The 21566-nt window shown below is 42.0% G+C and overlaps 1 protein-coding gene across 8 annotated transcripts in view; it reads right to left on the bottom strand.

Annotated features, from left to right (window-relative positions):
• dst (dystonin) overlaps positions 1-21566 on the bottom strand; it is a 103035-nt gene that overhangs the window by 41200 nt on the left and 40269 nt on the right. For 4 of the 8 annotated variants that reach the window (XM_040001795.1, XM_040001796.1, XM_040001800.1 and 1 more), the window contains 26 exons: positions 20041-20134; positions 19801-19955; positions 19239-19707; positions 19011-19139; positions 18831-18908; positions 18563-18724; positions 18209-18313; positions 17902-17997; positions 17692-17817; positions 17453-17605; positions 17206-17360; positions 16971-17097; positions 16619-16802; positions 15854-16011; positions 15585-15763; positions 15348-15486; positions 15069-15262; positions 14793-14955; positions 14632-14715; positions 14308-14415; positions 14118-14216; positions 7789-7935; positions 6539-6627; positions 6345-6453; positions 323-5770; positions 73-219 (listed from right to left, as the gene is read on the bottom strand). In XM_040001795.1, coding sequence (XP_039857729.1) covers positions 73-219; positions 323-5770; positions 6345-6453; positions 6539-6627; positions 7789-7935; positions 14118-14216; positions 14308-14415; positions 14632-14715; positions 14793-14955; positions 15069-15262; positions 15348-15486; positions 15585-15763; positions 15854-16011; positions 16619-16802; positions 16971-17097; positions 17206-17360; positions 17453-17605; positions 17692-17817; positions 17902-17997; positions 18209-18313; positions 18563-18724; positions 18831-18908; positions 19011-19139; positions 19239-19707; positions 19801-19955; positions 20041-20134 — 9097 coding nt within the window. Of the gene's footprint in view, positions 1-72; positions 220-322; positions 5771-6344; positions 6454-6538; positions 6628-7788; positions 7936-10311; positions 13458-14117; positions 14217-14307; positions 14416-14631; positions 14716-14792; positions 14956-15068; positions 15263-15347; positions 15487-15584; positions 15764-15853; positions 16012-16618; positions 16803-16970; positions 17098-17205; positions 17361-17452; positions 17606-17691; positions 17818-17901; positions 17998-18208; positions 18314-18562; positions 18725-18830; positions 18909-19010; positions 19140-19238; positions 19708-19800; positions 19956-20040; positions 20135-20246; positions 21559-21566 lie in introns of those variants that run through there. The other 4 variants (XM_040001793.1, XM_040001792.1, XM_040001794.1 and 1 more) reach the window with 3 other exon arrangements.

The raw sequence follows: 21566 nt of genomic DNA, 5'->3' as shown, positions 1-21566 counted from the left end.
TTGAAATTTGAAATATGTTAAAAATCGATCATTTATTCAAAAACAAATGGGCTTCAGCTGGTCATTTCTAACCTGACATTCCTCTATTTGGTTCTGCAGTTCTTCCATGTTGTTGTCTGTGGGTATTGGGGTTGAGAGGTCTTTTCTGGCATCTTCTAAAACATCAGAGTGATCCTGCAGTCTCCCAACACACTCCAAATAATCGTGGATGGAGTACAGCTGTGGGTAAAGAAAAAAAAATGAATTCACAAAAGGAACAGATGTTACTAATGTCCAAAACTAAGAAATGATGAGCTTAGCATTCAGCCAAAATAAACCGCACCTTATATTTGACCTCCTCGCCTCTGCAGCCATATGAGCTGGCAGAGGCCTCAACAGATGGTTGGTGAGTCTTTGGAGCACCGTCATCCTCTCCCAACTCCTCATCCTCTCCCTCTGAACTTTCCTCTTTGATGCTCTCCAGTGTGTGCCACTGTTCCTGCTGTGATTCACACCCCAGAGCGCTGCTGAGGGTATCCATCACTTCCTTAAGCACTGAAAGGTCTTGGCTTGTGGAAACAGTCTTAAAAACCTGCAGCAGCTGCAGCTGGATATTTGGAGCATCAGACTGCTCTGTCTCTTGACCTCCTCTTTCATCCTGGCTTATCAGTTTTGCTTTCCTCGTGTCCTCGCTGTCTAAACTGAGAGAATTTTGCTTCAGTAAATTCATGAGGTGATCTGGGTGACTGCTGTCTGTGAGTCCTTGAGATGTGCTACTCTCGTGGAAACTGTTTTTATGTAAAGATTGTGCATTACTCTTATCTATAGAAAGGGCATCTTGAGAATCTTGAGCTTGTGCCCTTTCCAAACCACTGCTCTTATCACTGTGTGTAATATCTTCCCCCTGGTCATCTGCATATGTCTTTCCAGGATTAGAAAACACTAATGGGCCTGAAGAGGAAACAACAGGTATTATACTGCTCTCGGACAGGAAATCCGTAACTGTGTGAGTATCCACAGAAACACACACTTCTAAACTTTGATCCTCTTCTATAGGATCAGATCTCATCTCTTCTCCTATTCTACTTCCAGGCTGTCCAAAGTTGTCTGATAAGGGAAACGATGGATTTAAACAGGAGACATTTCTATCACTATCAGGATCGTCTGTGTCCGTTCTTGATGCAGAGATCTGTTCGGTATCAATAGCGAAAATGCTGTTGTTTTGCCTCTCTGGGAAAAGCCTCTCAGCATCACCTGTAAGACCAAGCACTGGCTCTAACAAGTCTTTAGGAGTCACCGCTAAATCTTCAACATCATTGCTGCTGTGATAAACAGTATTTGTAACAGCAGGTATCTCAGAAGAGGAGCTCTGCTCTTGTGGAGGTCTTTCACAAACAGGTGCACCCCTTTGGCAGAGAGGTACAGAAATCTGTTCAGCATCAATATTAAAAATGTCATCATTTTGCTTCTCTGGGGAAAGCCTCTCAGCATCACCTCCTCCAAACAAATCTTTAGGAGTCAGGGCTGAATCTTCAATATCATTGTAGCTTTGGTTGATAGTACTTGTTGTTATGTCTCTATTAACAGAAGATATCTCAGAATAGGAGCTCTGCTGTTGTGGAGGTTTTTCACAAACAGCTGCACTCAGGCTCCGTTCTCTCTGACAGAGAGATACAGGGATCTGCTCAGCATCAACAGTGAGAATATCATTGTTTTCCCTCTCTTGGGGAAGCCCCTCAGGATCACCGGCACCTTCATGGGCCGCCCCTAACAAATCTTTAGGGGTCAGGGCTGAATCTTCAATGTCATTGTTGCTGTGATTGATGGTATTTGTTGCTGTTATGCTGCTGTAAACAGCACATAACTCAGAAGAGGAACTCTGCTGCTGTGGCCCTTCACAAACACCTGCACTCAGGCTTCGATCTCTCTGACAGAGAGATAAAGGGATCTGTTCAGCATTAACAGTGGGAATGTCATTGTTTTGCCTGTTTTGGGAAAGCCTCTCAGCATCACTTGTAAGGCCACAAGTAAACCCTAACAAATCTTTAGGAGTCAGGGCTGAATCTTCAATATCATAGTAGCTTTGGTTGATAGTACTTGTTGTTATGTCTCTATTAACAGAAGATATCTCAGAATAGGAGCTCTGCTGTTGTGGTCCTTCACAAACAGGTGAGCTCAGGCTCTGATCTCCCTGACAGACAGATACAGCATCAATAGTGAGAATGTCATTGTTTTCCCTCTCTTGGAAAAGCCTCTCAGCATCACTTGCACCACCATGGGCCGACCCTAACGAATCTTTAGGAGTCAGGGCTGAATCTTCAATATCATTGTTGCTGCGCAAGATGGTATTTGTTGCTGTTATGCTGCTGTAAATAGCAGGTAACTCAGACGAGGAGCTCTGCTGTTGTGGAGGTCTTTCACAAGCAGCTGCAATCAGGCTCTGATCTCGCTGACAGAGAGCTATGGAGATCTGTTCACCATCAATAGTGAGAATGTCATCATTTTGCTTCTCTAGGGAAGGCCTCTCAGAATCACCTGCTCCACCATCTGTAAACCCTAAGAAATCTTTAGGAGTCAGGACTGTATCTTCAGTATCATAGTTGCTGTGATTGATGGTATTTGTTGCTGTTATGCTGCTGTAAACAGCAGGTATTTCAGAAGAGGAACTCTGCTGTTCTGGAGGTCTTTCACAAACAGCTGCAATCAGGCTCTGATCTCTCTGACAGCTGCTGGGCTCAGATTCATCATTATAATCACTTTCTGCTTGCTGACGTAATGCAATTCTGACATCTTCTGCCCTGTTTTTCACAGAGTTACAATTACCCCTGGAAACCGAGATGACTGCACCCTCAACCAAATCCCCAAGCGATGTGTAATCCACACTCGGAGCTGGCTCACTGCCCAAAGTTGACCGAACCCCACTTTCATCTTCCACTCTAGCTTCCAAAGACAAAGCGCTGGAAAATGAAACTGACGTGCCGGTTTCACTCTGAATGAATGTCTGTTTTCTTACACTGGTATCATATCCATCACCGAAAACATCATCATCACTGGGTATGCTGTCAGATTTACCGGAGTGATACGCAAAAGTGGCAGACTGAGTCTGGCTTTTGGAATCAGTATTGATGCCAGAGATTCTTCCTGTCAGCTCGCTATCCATTAAGGTGTGTGACTCACTGTCCTCAGCCCCTAAAGGCAATTTTCCTATATGATTGATACGCTCTGCTGTAACCTGATTCCAATAAGAGGGTGAGATCATCTGAGGCATGTTACCACTTTCTGATGGAAGGGAAAGATGTACTTTATTAGTCATTGTTTCTACACTCCCCACTGCCTTACACGCCAACTCTCGATTTCTATTTTCACTCTCTCCTTCTTTGTTATTAGCCTCTTCTTTGGCTAAATCAAGCACCGTGACAGCAGCATTTCTTGAAATCACCTGCTGTGTGTTTTCAGCTGCATGAATTAAACCCAGATCTTGATCTTCAGAAAGAGAGTAAACACGGTTTTCCTCTGGGTAAAAGTTGCCTTGCGAATCTGAATCCTTGACTAATTCAAGCGGGAGTGCCTCACCAATGCTCCTGCTGCAATGAGACCTCAAAAAGCTCTGCTCTGTGTGACATCTGCTTGACAATGCCTGTTTTAATCCAGAAAATCTGTCTGTCTCAACCATCAGGATGGGATTTTTTTCATCTGACTGTGAGTCATGCAGCTCTAGTACCATCTTATCATCCACTAATCCTTTATTAAGAGCTTCCTGCAGGTTATAACATTTCCCAGAGGTGACGTCCAAAATGCCCTCTTCCTCCATTTGGGTTTTCAGAAGCGCAATAGCACTCTTCCGCTCATTTCCACCCTCCACTGAGTCCTCAGAGCTTAAAAACTGAGGTTGTTCAATATGAACACTTGTTGTATCAAAGCACTTAGCCTTATAGTGTGGTGGCACCTGATGGCAAGATTTAAATGAGGACTCAGAGTCAATCATCACTGAAGGTGAGCTAATATTTCTGCTTTCCCCAGAGCAAAATGTGTGAGGGACTGACACATTTAGAGAACCTGGAATATCAAGACATTCCCTGGCATAATCTCCGGCCTCCTTTTTGAAAGTATTTCCAGAAATTCCTTCTTCAAACTGATCTGACTTTGTCCACCATGTGTCGTTTTCAAACGCGTTTTCCACCTCTACACCTCTGGTGTTAAAATCAATGTCACTACTCACTAAAAGGTCCTTGGCATGATCGTGTTTTGAAGCTTTGTCATTTTTATTCGATTTTTCATCAAAGGTTATTCTTCCATTGCCAGAGGAAACGAAATTATGAGGCTCAAATGTGTGTTGTGTGTTTTCATCAAAGGTGATTCTCCCGCCGGTCTGGGAAACAAAGTCATAACGATCAAACACATCCTCTGTGTTTTTTATTAACTCCTCTGATTCATCATTTATGTGTAGCGACATCTCAGAATCTGCGTCTTCAAAAGGATTTTTGGCATCAAACAAAGTCAAATCAGTCAAACCTTCATCATCATTCGGATAAAATAGCGTGTCTTCAAGAAAAGCATGAGCCATTTTGTTTAACTGATCATCAAGTATCAAAACCCTTTGTTCTGACTTTGGATCAATGTAACTGTTCATCATTAAGTATGAGATGAATAACTGTTTTGCTTCCGTGGGAGAGGGGAGATTAACTTCTGAACCATCATGAGGCCACCCATCAACTGCCAGCTTTTTATAAGTGAGCCAAGATGAAAACTTTTCACTAAGGTGATCAACATCTGGCAGCACATCTGGGATCTCTATGGATTTCAGAACCTCTGCTGTGTGACTGTCGATCCAACCATTTTGAATAGCGGTAGTGATATCTATCACCTCTGAATTTTCTGGAATGTAAAATGCTGCTATTTTCCCTCGATTAGTAAAAAGTCTGCAGGTAAACTCACTGGAGGTGCTTTGACAATCAGATTCATGCGAGGCAGACACCGTTTGGATTTCCCCAGAGTGAGGCAATGCAAGTCCCATGAACTGTTGCTGATTTCCCAGGACAATGAGTGTGCTGCTGGAGCTCATCAAGTCACACTGAATGGCCGCATCCACCTTCAGCCCACCTCCAGCATTCTGGAAGTTACCATCTGACACCTCAGTTTCATTCTGACCTTCTAGATCCCCCTGAGCACCTAACAACCTCACCATAATCTCCTGATTACTAAAACCACCCGAAGTCACACTGTTAATATTCCTCTCTGATGTCTCTGATCTCTTTCTGCTCAGGCCCTTGAATATCAGTTTATTAGCCTCACAAGCTTCACCCTCCTCTTCAGGCTCTAAAAAAGACAGACTTTCTGCAGTGCCAGGATTTATCATATCCTGGTCAGACTTTTTCCTCTGAAGGATGTTTACGTAGACAGAAGCAGGAATTAAACCACACTGAAATGCCTTCTCCAGGGTCATCGTGTCCCCCGTGTAGGACATCTGCACTTCATCACTGACCTGGCTGGCCTCTATTATCTTTATGATCACATCTTCACACATGGACCCTTCTCTAGCTGCTGCTATGTCAGACAGGGACACAGAGGAGACATGTGAACTCTGTATGCATTTGCTTGAATCATTCAACACTGGCAAGTGATTCAGCGTTGATGTGTAGATGCGATTTTCTTCAATAGCTTCGTCACACCCCAGATGAAATTGGGGTTCAGAGAGGTTAGAGGTTAGGAGGGCCCGTTGATGATTTACCAAACCTCTCTGATCAATCAGGCCAGTCATTCCAGTCCCAATCCTATCAAGGGGTTTGAAATCCTGCAGGAAATGAAAGCATGACAATTAATCTCACTAGCTTTGGCTTCAGCCTCAAAATTTGTTCAAATTTTACTAACTGAGGCAAGACAAAATCTATACTCACCACCACACAGACACGGGTTTGTTAAGACAGCGTTTGTGCAAGAGCAAGACTGCAACGGGGTTGCAACAGGAGGGTGATGGAGAGTACATTTAAAGCTATCATGCATCTGGAATATAAGCATTCAGCATCTTGCAAAAAGAGTGTCATTAGTCACACAGCACACTGTAAAGTTATATATCTGCTATCCTGTTGAGCTCTTAAAGAGAGCTTAAGCACACTGAAAGAGGTGAAATATCAGACCACAGCTTGGTGCAATTAGCATGTTTACAGCATACTCAGGTTTGACTGGTTTCAGCCATACTAAGTTTCTGTTCCTAAGGAGCCAGTCTAAGAGAAAGTGCGACAGAATTTGGCAAACACTGTACTAGGGAAAAGAGGATAATGGTTAGACATGCAATCGAACATCAGGGGGCACTGTTTTCCAACACATTATAGGGCACACTCCATTAAACATGAAGCCTATAATCCAACCTCATCTGCAGAGGGAGTCTGATCTGAACACTGCTGGGAGAGTTCATTGTAGGCCTGAGTGAGAGACTGCAGCTGCTCTTGGGCCTTCTTTCTTTCCTCTTCTGTCATTCTGTAAAGACAAAGAAATATTAAGGATGAAGTCCCGAACTTTACCAGTCAGTCTTTTGCATGCTAGTCCAGGTAAGGAGGCTTACTTGTCACTGTGTTTGTTTAGCATCGTTTGTGTGGACCTCAGCGCTTCTGCAATTTGTTCCTTTTTAGTGACGATTTCCTCCACTGACACCTAGAACATCAAACAGCAACAACATGCATATCACCATGTTAGAGTCAATGATGCATAGTGACTTTTATGGTAGTTTTACTTTACAATTGCAACAAAAAAACAAGATAATCCTCAAAAATGCACACACACACACAGACACACAAATACTTTTTACAGACTAAATTAAATTTTTCATGATTCATTATTTACATGAAGCATACTGCACACAACAACTTTGCAATAAATATTAGCAATGGAAACCTACATAACATTTTAGTGTTTCTCCCAAAGAGGACTTGACTGATTTACACAGTCTTTAATGAGGCTATAATTTTAACACTGTTATTTCTGATAGCACTGTGCACATTGTGCTTTATTCTGTTTTACATAAGGGGCATGATATCAGAAACATAATAAGGGGAAGGGGAAGGTGATTTTGACATAATTTGACTTTTGTCAAATTATGTTACACTGTAATTACTGAATTGTGATTTTACTTTACAGACATTTATTTAAGTTTATGAAAGTATTACTACAGATGCAAAGGTCCACTACTAACATCAAAAGATGTATAAGAAGTCAGTGATCTCATTAGCAAATGACATGTAATGAAAATCTAAACTTCTTTAATTCACACATTTATTTTATTTTCTATTCTTTTATGTTGGGCAGATTTAATTATGGACCCCGTGATCATAAACTGCCTCTCACCACTATTTAGCCATGATTTAATTCCTTTTGCAATATAATGAACACATCAGGGATAGTTTTATATAAATTTCGTGTAACCTTAAGGTGAATAATATCAGTTTTGGGCCACATGTTAAAATATTTCAATAACCTGTGAGACTGACGTCATTTATTATTCAGTGAAGTGCATTAAATATGGGTGCTTGTGCAACATATGCATTTGTTTTTATTATGAATAAATATAAATAAGTATTTCATATTATCTTTGTAGGTCTTTGTAAGTGCAGTAATTAAATCCATGAGCTTCACAACATATATGGATAAAATGAATCAGGAAGTAGACAGTTTGTTTTATTAGAAATCAAACGCTGTGACAGCAAAGGGTGGTGGGATCATTTTGATTGGAGTGTTTTTGTCATAAAAAAACTCATATATAAACAAAAGTTAGCAATAAAGAAAAAAGGACACACCAGGAACATACACATTATTTACCTGCGGCTTATTAGAAGCATCTGTGTTGGCATTACTATCTTTCAGAGCATCCCCACCATTGCTCACGGTCTGTTTCACATTGGACATCCACTGCAATAGTTTGTTAACCTTATCACCATTCTCTCTCTTCTCCTCATCAACAGATCTCTAGAATTAAAATAGACGGACTTTTAACAAGATTGTTAACTTTGCTACAAAAATAAACCAAAACACAGGAAGAGAGCTGTCAAAATCCATTCATGATCAAGTTAAAATCAGCAAAAACCAAAAGAAGAAAACACAAGAAAGCTTTGGACAACCATGTACTGAAAAACTGTTTTGGTCAGAGCTGAAGAAGAATCAGCAGCACTGAAACACAAATATTTTTTACCAGTTTAGCAATGCGAGGCTTCATTGGTAATACCACAAGAGGCATCTTTGTTCATCAAAAGGTCAAAGATAACGAGAAAAGACTCACTGACTTTAAATCCACCCCACCAAAGGCTAATGCTATAATAACTGACAAGTTTTTATTTATATGCCCAAACATAATGAAATGTTGACTTTGGTCCAAAACCGTGGGATTTCGTAGCTTCCAGTAACCTTAACCCGGTGTGGCAGTCGTACACGCTTCTCTCCAGAGCCTCTTTGAATGTAATTCTTCTCTTGGTCCTTGGGCAGGTGAGGCTTTTAGTGTGGAACTTCTCGTCTTTGAGTACAGTGGCAGTAACTTTATCAACGAGTCCGCTCTGAACGACTTCTTCAAGTGAGATTCTGTCGTGGGTGTCAGGTTTTATCAATCCTCCAGTCAGGAGCTGGAATTCAATACAGCGGAAACCGGCGTCTTTTGGGAGGAGATTTTCCTGAACAGCCTGGGAAACAGACAAAGTCTTTGCAGTCTTGGGATGAATGAAGCCATTAAGTGCTTGGTCAAACTGCAGAAGCTGCTGACTCAGTGCTTCATCCAAAAGACCTCTTTTGAGAGCCTCGGTGAGGGTAACTCTCTCTCCACATGACGGGTCACAAATACCTCCAGTGCAGGCCTGGGCCTCTAACAGCCGCAAAGCAGTAGCTCTGTCAGTAAAGCCCTGTTGAAAACCCTGAAAAACCGAAAGCCTTTTCTTCTGAGTGACATCCCAAAGTCCAGCAATGGGGCTGTTAACATCTTCCACAACAACCATTCTTGAAAATATCATGTCTGCGATCTCAGTGATACTAAGAAGACCTCTGCGATAGCTCTCAAGCTCAGACGATTCCAGGAATCTCTGACTAAGAGCCGACTCAAGGCAAAGCTGTCGGCCACTTTTGACATCAGTAATGACGTGAAGTGGGGTTCCACTGGGGTCAGCTGTTGACTTCTCCTGCCATTCACTCTCCTGCTGTGACAGAAACAGATATGTCTTCTTGTCAATGTGTTTCCCCTTGAATGCTTCATAGGCTGACATCTCAGTGCCACAGTTGCTGTTGACAACTGACACCCTATGAGAGCTGGCAGGAGATGTGCTTGTTAGGTGCCTCTCACCAAACGGAAAGAGAAACACTCCACCACTGATGTCGTACAAGCATGCCTTCAGTATGTCAGAGTAGTATGCTTTCTGTCCAGTGTCAGGGTTGTGATAACCTTTGGGGTTACTGACTGGATCATAGAGACTCTGTAGAGTCTCCTTGTTCAAAAGACCCTGATCTACAGCAATGTGAGCTGTTACCCTGACCCCAGTTGCTGGGTTTATCAGTCCTCCAGTAGCAACCTGGACCTCGAGGATCTTTTTGGCTTTGTATCTATCGAGAATTCTTTCCTCCATGGCCTGAAACACAGACAGCTTTTTGCCTTTAAAGATGTAGCCACTAATAGCTTTCTCAGCCTCCATCAGTCTGTCTTTCACGCTCGGATCTATAATCCCCCTCTCCAATGCCTCGGCAGCTGAATGCGTTTGTCCGGTAGCCAGATCTGTAAGGCTTCCTGTTGCAGCCTGAGCCTCGAGAAACTCAAGGGCATATGTCTTTGCTAGGAAGCCCTTCTCAGCAGCTTCCAGGAAGGATATCTTTTTCTTGCTCGACTCCACATAAATTCCAGCAATAGCAGCCGGTTTGCCGATGTACTCTTCATCCGAGGGCCTAAATTTGACAATATTTTGAATGCTTACACCCCCTTTGAGGTCTGGGAGCTTTTGGGGAGTTGAATATGTCACGCTCTGCTGTCCATCGCGGTCTGTTATACTACTCTCTGATGCGCTTTGGTACATTTTTGTCTTGCTGACATTAGTTTCGTGCAGCTGTTTGTCTTTAAGTCCCAACAGAGCCATGTATCCCTGTGCTGTCACAGAGCTTTGGAAATCAGTGTTAACGTGGCTCTTGTAAGTCACACTTTGCACATCTTTCTTGAGAAAAGCGGGAGTTTGATAAGGGGAGCTATCCAACATTGAGTTTGTTGTTGAATCCTGCTGAAGGCTTTGACTGTGAATGATCTCCTTCTTATCTTGTCTGACATGTTTAATCCCTTCAAGGGTGATTTCGTTCTCCGTTGTTGCCATCTGTAGATGTGACATTGGAAGAGCTATTAAGTTTTTACAGCTACAATTATTAATATCAACTAACAGAAAAAAAACAACTACTGAAAGGAGCATACTGCATTTAAAAATACTGGATCTGTTAATAAATGCACTATTATGTTCCTGTAATGCAAAATTCAGCCTCGTGCGTACCTGTGAGGACTTTTTCACTGAAAGAATCTCTTCATCTCTCCTGCTTTTTGTATCTTGATTTGAGTGCGCCATTTTCTGCATTATAGCGACATCTGCATTCATCAGATCAGCCTTGTTGTCTTTCACATACTGGAAACTGCACTGAGTCGCCTCTAATCCGAGTGTCGAAAGCTTCTCCTGAAGGCCTTTAACCTCTTTGACGTACAGCACTATTTGTTCCCGCAGAGATCTTGCCTCATTTTCTTTCATTGTGAGTTTCCACTCGCTGTCTTTCAACAGCTGTTGAAACTTTGTCCATTCACCTGTTTGCTCATTGCAAAGGATTTGCATAGCACTGATTTTTGACTTGAGTTCGACTTTTTCTTCCTCGAGTTCGTCTATTTGAGATTTTGCTTTTGACAAGTCTCGCTCGAGCTTCGTTCTCTCTTGCTGCACTTTGTCCATTTTGATTTGAAGCTGTTGGTCCGGTTGTTGCTTTGAATCAGCTGTGCTCTGATGTTTTATCTGCTTCATGTCTTGTTTGAAATACTTATTCAGCATCTCTGCTAGTTCAGCGCTGTGCACTTTGGATTTCTCGCTGTCGTTCGTGAGTTCGGACTGCAGTAAAATGATTTTTCTCTCTATTTCAGTTTTCACTAGCAGCAACTGCCTGTCATAGCCCTCTCTCTGGAGTTCTAGTTTGCTCTTTAACTCCTCCAGCATTTTCTTACACTTATCCAGTTGTTCCTCCATCTGCTGGGACCTCAGCTGAAGCGCAGCGTTTTCTATTTGCTTTTGCTCGGCTTCCGATTGGGCGTGCTGAAGGTTTTCTCTCAGTTTTCTGACTTCAGATCCCAATAAGATGCTTTTCTCTAATGCCTCAGCTTTCTCCCTCTTTAAAAGTGTATTCTCATTTTGTAGGTTTGATCTGGATTTCTCAGAACTGGACATCATTTCTTTGATTGTTATTCTATTTTTCTGAAGCTCAGCCTCCAGCTGAATTAGTTTGGACTCTTTGACTTTTCTCTCTTGGGCCTCTTTCGCTAACTCGTCTTTTGTTCTTTGCAGTGAGGAGCTTAAATCTGAAAGTTTAGCGTTCAGGTTCTCGGCTTTCCTTTCCGTTTCTCTCTTCTCACTCTGAAGCGTGTAAAGTTCCTGCTTTACGTTTTCTGTCATTTTCTCCGAGGTGCTGGTTAACCCCTTAAAACTGTGCTTTTGTTTGAAAAGCTCATCTTCTAAAGCTTTGATTTTACTGAGATGCTTTTGATTCTCGGCACATTCCTTCTGCAGTTGTGCATTTTTAGCATTCAGCATCACTTTCAAATCATTGATTTCAGCTTTCTGCATGTGGACCTTTTGATTTGCCGAATTCTTGTCAGAAAGCACTGACATCAGCTCAGTTTTAAGAGAGGTTATTTCTTTCTCATAACTGGCAGTACTTGAACTGAGAGCTTTGATTTTCTGCTGCAGTTCAGTCATTTTCTTTACCTCCTCACTGTAATCTTGCAGTTTAATTTGAAGCTCATGAGAGCTTTGCGATTTCTTATTCAGCTCCTCCTCGATAATTCTGACCTGTGATTTGGTGCCCTCTACTTGAGCCCTGAAGATTTTAATTTGCTGATCTTTGCTGTCAATTTCCATCATCGCCTGATCCAGTTTAGCTTTGATGTTCTTTAGATTTTCCTCCATCTCCAGATTGATCTGTTTAATCTCATCTACTCTCGCCTGCCACTGAGAAGCAGCTAATTCACTTTTCTGAAGTTCTGCTTCCAGATTTTTACACTTGCCCTGCAGCGCCTGCTCAGATTTTTTCATTAAGCTACTTTCTTCCTTTGCTGTTTGAACTTGCTGTTTCCAGCTGTCGATCTCTCTCCTTAAAGACCTGAGCTTTTGTTCTGAAAGTGACCTCTCTTTTTCCATTGACTCCATCTGGATGTGAAACCCTTGAATATTACTCTCCGATGAGACATTCATCCTCGTCAGCTCACTGCATTTAAACTTCAGCTGATCTATTACTGACTGCTTGGAAGCCAGGTCTAATTCTAAGCTGTTAATCTTGTAACTATTTTCCTGTTCAATGGAGCTTTTTTTCTGCAGCTCTCCGTGGGCGATGTTCAGCTGCTCTTTAAGGCCATCTATTTCAGTGCTGTGAAAAAACGTGTTTTGTTCCAGAGAGGACTTTGCTCTTTTGAGAGATCTGATTTCGTCTTGAAGCTCATTGATGGATTTCTTCATGTTCTGTGTTTCCTGCTGGAGTTCCTCTGATTTCTGTCTCATGCTAATCCTCTCAGCTTCCAAGTCCATCTGAAGTTTCTTCAGTCTGTTATTGCTGTCATCCAACAGCTTTTTATAACTCTGTGCTTTTTCTTCAGCCATGTCTGCTTTTGTCTGGACCAGGACCAGCTCCTCTAATTTTTGCTGCAGAACATCCACCATCGTGCTGTCATTTTCTCTGAATGCAGATGATCTCAGCTTACAGTCTCCTGCTGACTGGCTGTCAAAGGCCAAAGGCTGCTGAGCCACACTTTTAGCATGGATTTGGCTTTGCAGCTCATGAACAGTGGCAAAGTCTATTTCCTCCACATCTTTTTTTCTGTGAAGGCTTTGGGTATTAATATCGTGGCCATCGTTTCTATCTTTTAAGAAATCGTCTAGCTTCTTCTGAGTCAAAGACCACGTGGCCTCTGACTGCTCGATTAACATTTTTGTGTGCTTTAATTCCTGCTCAATTGCCATTTTGTCTTTAACTGCTATCTCTAATTTAGCATGATACTGATTCAGATCATGCTCGAGCTGTGATTTCTGACACTTTAGATCACTAATTGTCTTCTGCTGTGTTTCTATTTCTCCTTCCAACTTTTCCAACTGTTCTTGCCTCTCAGTCAGCAAAGCCTCCTGCTCCCAGACCCGCTGCTTAAGTTGACTAATCTCTATATCCTCTGTAGCTTTTTGGAGCTCCATGCTTTCTGTCCACCTTTCATTCTCTGCTCTTTCAAAAGCTTTTCTCTTCTATAATGGGAAAAAACACAAATCATCCACTGTAGACATTGTAAATTAGCGCCATTAATAATAAAACAATCTCTCCAGGAATTTCCTTAATGAGTTTTGTTTATAAAAGAAGAGATAGTTGTACTGTAAATGCCTAAAAACTGCAAACATACCATCAATATTTTAGGTTTGATTTAATTTCAGTTATAGTTTTATATGTCAAAATTAAGCTTTAGAACTAATGCACAGATTCCTGGAGAGACATTTAAAAGAGACATACTGTATAAGATCTACTGCAGCAGAATTAGAAAAAAGCTTTCTCATCCCAGCAAGTCAATATCTCCAGGAAGGAGCTACCATCCATGCAGACATGCACTGCTCCATTTCCTTTGCTTCTTTTGTACAATGAAGCAAACTCTCTTCCCTCACGAGGAGACCTCCATCTCGGATAATTGTCTTGGAGTGAGTCAAAAAGTCAAGGTAGACAAGTAGTGGAAGTACTGTGAGCCACTAAAACAAGCTGATAAAAAAGAGAAGACCACCCAGGAAGCATGCCCATGTGCGACAATACAGCTACATTGGCATCAGGAAACAAATGGTGAACATATTGAAATTGAAAAAGTGCCACACGAATCCCTGCTACCACAGAAAGTTTTATGTGTTAAAGCAAGAATAACTCACCTCCTCATCCTCAGTTCTCTTCAGCGTTTCGCTGGCAAACTTCACATACTGAGTCATCAGAGTCACCAGAGCAGTGTAGCGCGTTCGGAGATCCATAAACTATAAACACAACCAAGTATATTACTGAGCAGGCACTGTTGTTCATACAGAACTCATTTCTTCTGCTGACAAAGCCAAAATAAAGTTTCACCTCCTGCTGAATGGCATCAGAAGAACTCTGCATCCTCCGTTTCTTGAGAGGAGATTTGTGCTGGGAGTCGACCATCGCTCTGAACGTCATCAGCTGAAGTTCATAATCCTAAAAAAGAATTTCACATGAATTGATGGTGAACTAGTTTTTGTTAGATTATTATTGCTCAGTCTCCTTTCACCAAGTGTCAACAAAATGTGACTAACTGCTGCAATATTCAGAAAAAATATTCTGCAAAAGCCTGCAGACCTGATGCGTTACTGTTTAGATAACAGAACTGTAAAGTGGGGGTTAAACTAAATTAAAGACAACAAATGGCTTCACCTTAACAGCAGATGAGTACTGCTCTGAGTACTTTTGACATTCGTCGATACTGCTCTGTTTCTTCTCAATTTCAGCAACAAGGATCTGAAAAACACACATTTTAATACATTGTGTATCCATATAAATGTTTTTTGCTGTGAATAACTTCTGTGTTTTCCTACTTTTTGTTTGTTTAACAGCTCAGCCAGTGCCTTGCTATCCTCAGGTTTGTGTTCTTGGGCCTTCAGCTGTGCTGCCTCCATGTCTCTAACCCATTCATCAAGGCTACTATAGGAGTCTCTGTAGTGCTTCAAAGATTTGCTGATACCATCCAGGTCGCGGAGCCTGAAAATTGGTTGGATAACCTTTTAGTGATCAATACATACACTGACTATTTTCTGCAAAAACAGCTGGTGTGCTTGATTTAATTCAGAATGAATAAATGAAAAAAGCCAAACCTGCTATCGATCTGCGAGTGGATGTTCTGCCACCTCTCGCTCAACTGATCCGCCTTTTCTTTGTGCCAGTCGAGGTCAAAGTCGCGCTCGTTGTGCGCTTTAAACATGCGGTCACTGATGAGTCGCGCCTTCTGCAGCTCATCCTCCATGTCGTGGAATGACTCCTGTCTCTCATCAATCTCTGTCCGCCAGTGCTGTGTGCAGAAGCAGGAATGGTTAACAAGTGAAGTCAAAACACTGGGTGTGTTGGTGAAATACTGAATCATGATGGTGTAACACCTTTAGTGTGGAAATGACATTTTCAATGGATTTGACATCAGGGTTCATGGCATCTTCTTCGTAGAGTTTGGACTCATAGGCCTTAACAAGCGCCTCTGCACTCTGACTGTGTTTCACCACTAAACTCACAGTTTTTAATCTGCAATAGAAGAAAAAGGTCTTTAGTTCTAATATTCTTTTGTATTACAAACATACATATAAATGAATTACCTAATTACAATGAAGGGAAACTCTTACTTGTCCATATAAATGGAAGACATGGAGTACACTTGGCTCATGCTCTGAATGAGGACTGTGAGCTCAGATGAAAGCGTTGCCACAGACGGAGAACCCGCGGCCTGTCTGAGGAACAGCTCGCACTTCTCCTTCATGGCATCCAGATCCTCCTTCAGCTTATTCAGCTCTGCTGTCTTCCTCTGCGAGAGCAGATGAGGGCGGGGGGATGATTTAAACTGACAGCAACAGCGAAGTTCTCGAGTATCATAAATGAGTATTGCAATGTGTACCTCATGCTCTGTGATACGCTGCAGACTCTGCTCCAGGTCATCTCTTTCCAGGGGTGAGCGTATTTGCCTGATCAGGTGTTCTTCATGGGCCTCCAGATGCATACGGAAGTTGCGTATTTCCGAGATGTAATGATTGTACGCCGACTCCTCGTGTTCCTCTGTGTAACAGAAAAGGATCAAAGTCTTTTAAAAATACTGACATCTTGGTTGCATTTTTCTTTTTGAGAGTAATAAATTTAAAGCTTTGCGTTATTTTGAAAATCATCCAAAGGAAAATAATTTAAACCCAAAAATACTGCAGTTTAAACTGACAGCCTCTAGGTGGCACCCTTATTATGCTATAAGGTCAAGTAAGGTCTGATGCAATGGAGCTCAATCCACTGAACTTTGTATGCTGCTGAGGTGGAGTCAGTCCCAAAATGAGAAAATTATTACTAGTGCATTGAGAAAAATACACAATCTTTTAAAAGGAAATGCAAATATTTTATACTGTATATGTGAATACTGCCCACGTGCATATGTATCAACACAGCAGAACAAATATTCTTCAAATTTTCCCAAAATTAAAATTCATGACTACACATAACACTTTAACGGCATACCAGTGCAGTATTTACATTCACAGCAAAATCAGAGTAATTCCAATAGGTATTAACTTAAGGCTTAAAAGGCTTAACAGCCATGTGTTTCCCTTTGCTGTGTTTTGTACAATGTACACAAGCTGCTCGTTGTTACGCAGAAGGGGAAGGGAGATTTGAGCCTTGCCTCTCTCTGCGGATCTGAGCAGTTCCTGGTAGTACTCCTTACACGCCGCCACGTCTCTCTCGAGCTGCGCGCAGTCCGCCACAGTGAATACCTCTGACTCCTCGCTGTCTTCCAGGAACTCATCAAAGTGGGACTGCAGGTTGCTCAAGACCTGCTGATGCTCACCTGGCAACATGGTCTTTATCTGGAGTGATGAGAGCAAAACAGTCAAACAAACAAAAACAAGTGTAAAGAACACAAACTGGCATTTTCCTTAGAATGATCGTTATCAAACTGAAGCGTGATTATCACAAATGATCGTCAAAAGAAAAGCTCGACTGACTGCAGTCTGAAAAAACAAACTCCGACATACTGAAGCCACATTCCAGTTGCGGATGGCTTGAATGTCAGCCATTAGATAATGCCAAGACACCACACTCTTCATGTTGACGTGGGAGTGGTGCCACAGTGCCAGGACGTTCTGATATAACTGCTCAGTTCTGCAGAAGCAAAGGTTATATTATTAATATTATTTGCTGCGTCAATGAAATTTGTGAAAAAGATTACTATAGGGGAACTGTAGGAAACTTAGCATCCTACCAACTCACCTTGAAGCCATATCAACGGCCTCTTTGTTGGGTGGAGGGACAGTGAAGCAAACAGAGGGAACCATCGCCTCATTACCTGCTGGGTTGATGACTTTCCACTTAGCCCGGTGAGAGTTACTGGCCAGTACGCACTCGTCCTCTTTATAAATGGTAATCTGAAAGAGTTGACAAACCGTAACTGATTTACTATAAATGTTTTATATAAACCGAGATTAAATGTGGTGATTCACGGCACCAATAATAGTACCTCTATCTGACGATAATCACAGATCGCTTTAACAGGGATGGAGGATCTTAGTGGATTTTCAGGGTTTCTGGGCTTGAGCTGCACAATATTTTTAGCCCTGCCCACCAGCCCAGCCACAGTGCTGCGGTACTGAAGGAGCTGCTCTTTCTCGTCCTAAGGACACAGAAACCCACAAAAAATGTGTTTTCTTCATTTCGCCTTCAAATGCACACACACTTCATATCTTTCTGTCATTTTACCATGGACTCCTGAATGAGATCCTCCAGTCTGTGTAGGCTACTTGTTCGATCACAGCTGTACTTTCTTTGAATCGAATCCTGCAAATTTTTCAGGTAATCCATGGACTCTTTGGCATCACTGAAAAACTGCACAGTGAGGGAAAGAGAGTTGAATTAGATGTGGCAAACACTTTGCTGCATTCGCTGAAACAGTCCACGGCAGCAACTCACCTCAAAATAAATGGCATTCTCCTTGAGATGTTGTTCGACACATGAGCAGAGCTGTAAAATCCAGCTCCACTGGGTCTGCATTGCAGCTTTGTATGCCTTAAAAAGAAACCCCAACATTAATGTTTTCAGATTAAAAAAATACATACATATCTTGGCATCATAACTGGAAAATTACAAGTTGAATCAGGACTTTATAATCTTGTAATCGCTGTGAAAGATGAATGCAGGGTGGAGTCACTGCTGCTAGTCCAAAATTTGGAATCTTAATTGTCATATTGAGGATGCACAAAGAACACAAAGGGCTTACTTCAATAGTTAGCCTGGCTGGGTGGTTCTTGAGCATAAGGCGCTCTGCCTTGTCCTGCACAGACTTGATGGCTTCCTCCTTTTCATCCAGCTCCCTCATCAGGTCCTGTATTAAGACATTAAGCTGAGCATCACTGGCATTCTGCCACAGCATAAAACCAGTTAGTCCATCATCTAACAAAATCTCATATCCCGTCTCACTGATTTTAAGTTTAAAGCTAAACATTCAAGCCCCAGTTCCTTTTGATGCGAATGGTGCCTTATTAAATAAATGGAGCTATAACGTAAGCAAAAACTAGAAAGCCAAATCATTGTTGATGGAAGGTTTTACTAGCTTCAACAAGCAAAGACTTACAGCGTGGTAATCCCTTTTTTTGGAGATGTTAATGTTGCGATCGCTCCAGTCAAAGGCAACCTCCTCTTCCTCCTTCTCGTTCAGCCAGATGAGCTCTTGAGTTGCCTGTGATACAAAGTCATGCAGGCTCTCCAGGTGGCTTTGCCGCTCCCTGGATGAGCTCTGAAAGAGACGGGCGAGTCAGACAAAAACAAGCACGTAAGCAGTTGTAGTATTTATTGGAAAGCCGTTCATAAATTAGGAATATTAAGCTCGACAAATCTCTCACCAAGAGTCGTTCATACTGCTTTTCCAGTTTGTTCAGTTTGTCTGAAAAGCTGAGCTTTAAAGGCATCGTCATCTGAATCTGAGAAAAGAAAAACATGTTTATTTTATTTTATTTTTTTTATTTGGGGGGGGGGGTTTAACACAGCTAACAAAAATTTATGCAACTGCAAGAAATACTTACTTCACTTATTTTGGCTTCTTTAAGACTCATTTGGAATTCTTCGATCACTCTGTGTACATTTTTGTGGTTATCTAAATTCATTTTCACACTTGGCATATCAGATCCCCACTCTGAACGCTCCAGCTCCATCTTAACAACAGAAAAAAAACACTCAACACAAATACTCAGCATCTCATTTTAAGTGCCTTAAAATAAACCCACACCAAGTTATAAATCAGAGATGCTCACCTGCATCTCTTCTACCCAGTTTAGAAGGTCCTGAACAAACTTCATGTTGACCTCTTCTTCTGTCAAGCTGGGGTCTGCCAGTGAGGATTTCAGTAAGGGCTTCCGGATCTGCATGTTTTTCAAATGCCTGAGGCTACCTGGGACCATGTCACCACCGCTCCCCAAGTAGCTCTGGACTGATGCAGGCTGCAGACTCGGGGTCAAGGCAGGAGTCAAGGATGGGGTGAGGCACGGCGTAAGGCTGGAGGTGAAGGTGGACCCAGGGGTACCTATTCCCCCTGGGGTGAGTGCAGGAGTAAGGGCTGGTGTCAGGTTAGTGTTAATGCTCTGGGAGAAGCCAGAGTTCAGACTCTGTGTGATGCCTGAGATCATCATTTTGGTTTGCTCTGTTGTCAGGGTGCGGCCTTTGCTGTACACAGAGGAGCATTCGGCTCTCAGGGCTAGAAGATCATCGCGGAGTTTTGACACCCTGTATAGAAGCAGATGACAATTTGAGATATATTTTTTTAATGACATGAGGAAATTTCAGTGTTTTATTTATACAGAAGGATGTACTTTGTACCTTTGGACAAGCTGATCTGCAAATGGGAATTTTCCATCCAGGAGAATCTGGATATCCACTACTTGTTGTCTGAGAATATTCTCACACTCCAACAGGTAGCCAGCGATCTCAGCTTCATTTAGGAACTGAATACCAGACTCAAGACGTTTTGCATCCTTTGAAAAGAAAAAGAAAGGACTTCCAACTCATTGCTATTTTATCACAGCTTGCTGGAGTATTAAACTGAGAGTGCATGCTTACAGACTGCAGGGCCGTTCTCGCCAGTGCAAGCTTGTCCTCGCCGTTAACACAGTCCCGCTGAACCCTGTTGGCAATCTGCTGCAACATTTCAAGCCTAAAAAAAACAAAGATGGAAAGTTATTTTACTTGTTTTCACTTGTTTAAAGTCAAAATGTCTAACCCCCCCCCCCAAAAAAAAAATTCGAGTTGTCACACAGTGCGCTCACCTGGATCCATAGGCAATGTTGTTATTGAGAAACACTGAGCTGTTAATCTGTAAAGGCTCAGAGTAGACGGTGTCACCAGAGCCGTAGCTGGTGAAACTACTGTTGCTCCCGCTTAAATAAGCCATCTTACTTTACAATGCAAAACTCCTACTGCAGACAAAATCACTGTTTTTCATCCTAACCATCCCCCGAAACAATATCGGGCTCCAAATTCGACAGCTCGATGAAAGCATTCGCAGACCTAACTGAGGGAGCTGTTTTCAACTTGCTCATATTTATAGTGTCACAGCCAGGTGAGGAGCGAGTACAAACTCCCACCCTGAAATACTATGCCGCCCTCGGGGAATAAAAATTAAACGGCAGGTTGAGACAGTCCAGCGTTGTCAGAACTGAGTCTGTTTGGAGGACAGCCAAACTGCTGTAATTGCTGTTTCTGCCAGTTTTCACCACACCCTGAAATAATGCAGTAAATATGATGTGTTTATAGACCATGGAGGAAGGAATTGATATGTAAACTTGTCTAAACGACCATCATTCATAGGGAATTTGGGAAGGTGATGTGTGAGTTTCCATAGAAATACCAGCTACACTGTAAAGCAAACAACAGATGGGGTTCAAATACTTGAAAGCCTTCGCCAAAGAAAACGAGTCGCTGCGTCGGTTCACACTTTGACATAAACATACAAACTTATGTTGATTGCATTTGCAAATTTTTGCCACACAGGACTGAATGAGCAGTTTTAAAGTAATCCATGAATCAAGATAATCGAGATTTGTTTTTTTGCTGCTGACTTTGCACTTCATTATTCAAGCAGAATGTAGCCCATCCTCATCATATGCATAGCATGCACTTTGGCTGTAAACCTGAGCTGAAATATATCATGTAAACGAGATCTTAGATCAGTTGGGGGATTTCTGCTTTAATGAGGCAAATCACTCTCCGACATGCTACACTGACCATCGGTGTCTGGTTTCATTAAAGCCATTAGCAGGCTTGCAATACGACACCGAAGCACTCTCCTCACGCCACCCTCAGAAAATATTTTGCAGACTCACTTAGCATGTGTCTTCATGTTTATCCTTTTTTTAAAGAAAAGCAGCTCATCAGTGATGGTTTGATTTCTGCATGTGACCTCCAACACACACACAGTTTGTCATATTAAATACCCACTACACTGACTTATGCGCCTACACATTAGCAGAGTTAATTTCTTCTGCCCATTAAAACCATAAAGTCATAAATAAATTAGTTTATAGAGACTATAAAGATGAGACCTTAAATCACATTAGGATGAGCCTGGGCAGAAAAAGTGCACACGT

The sequence above is a fragment of the Simochromis diagramma genome, unplaced genomic scaffold (genome assembly GCF_900408965.1).
Source record: "Simochromis diagramma unplaced genomic scaffold, fSimDia1.1 OVJJ01000421.1, whole genome shotgun sequence".
Classification (NCBI taxonomy): Eukaryota; Metazoa; Chordata; class Actinopteri; order Cichliformes; family Cichlidae; genus Simochromis; species Simochromis diagramma.
This window is presented reverse-complemented; position numbering and strand designations above follow the sequence as displayed.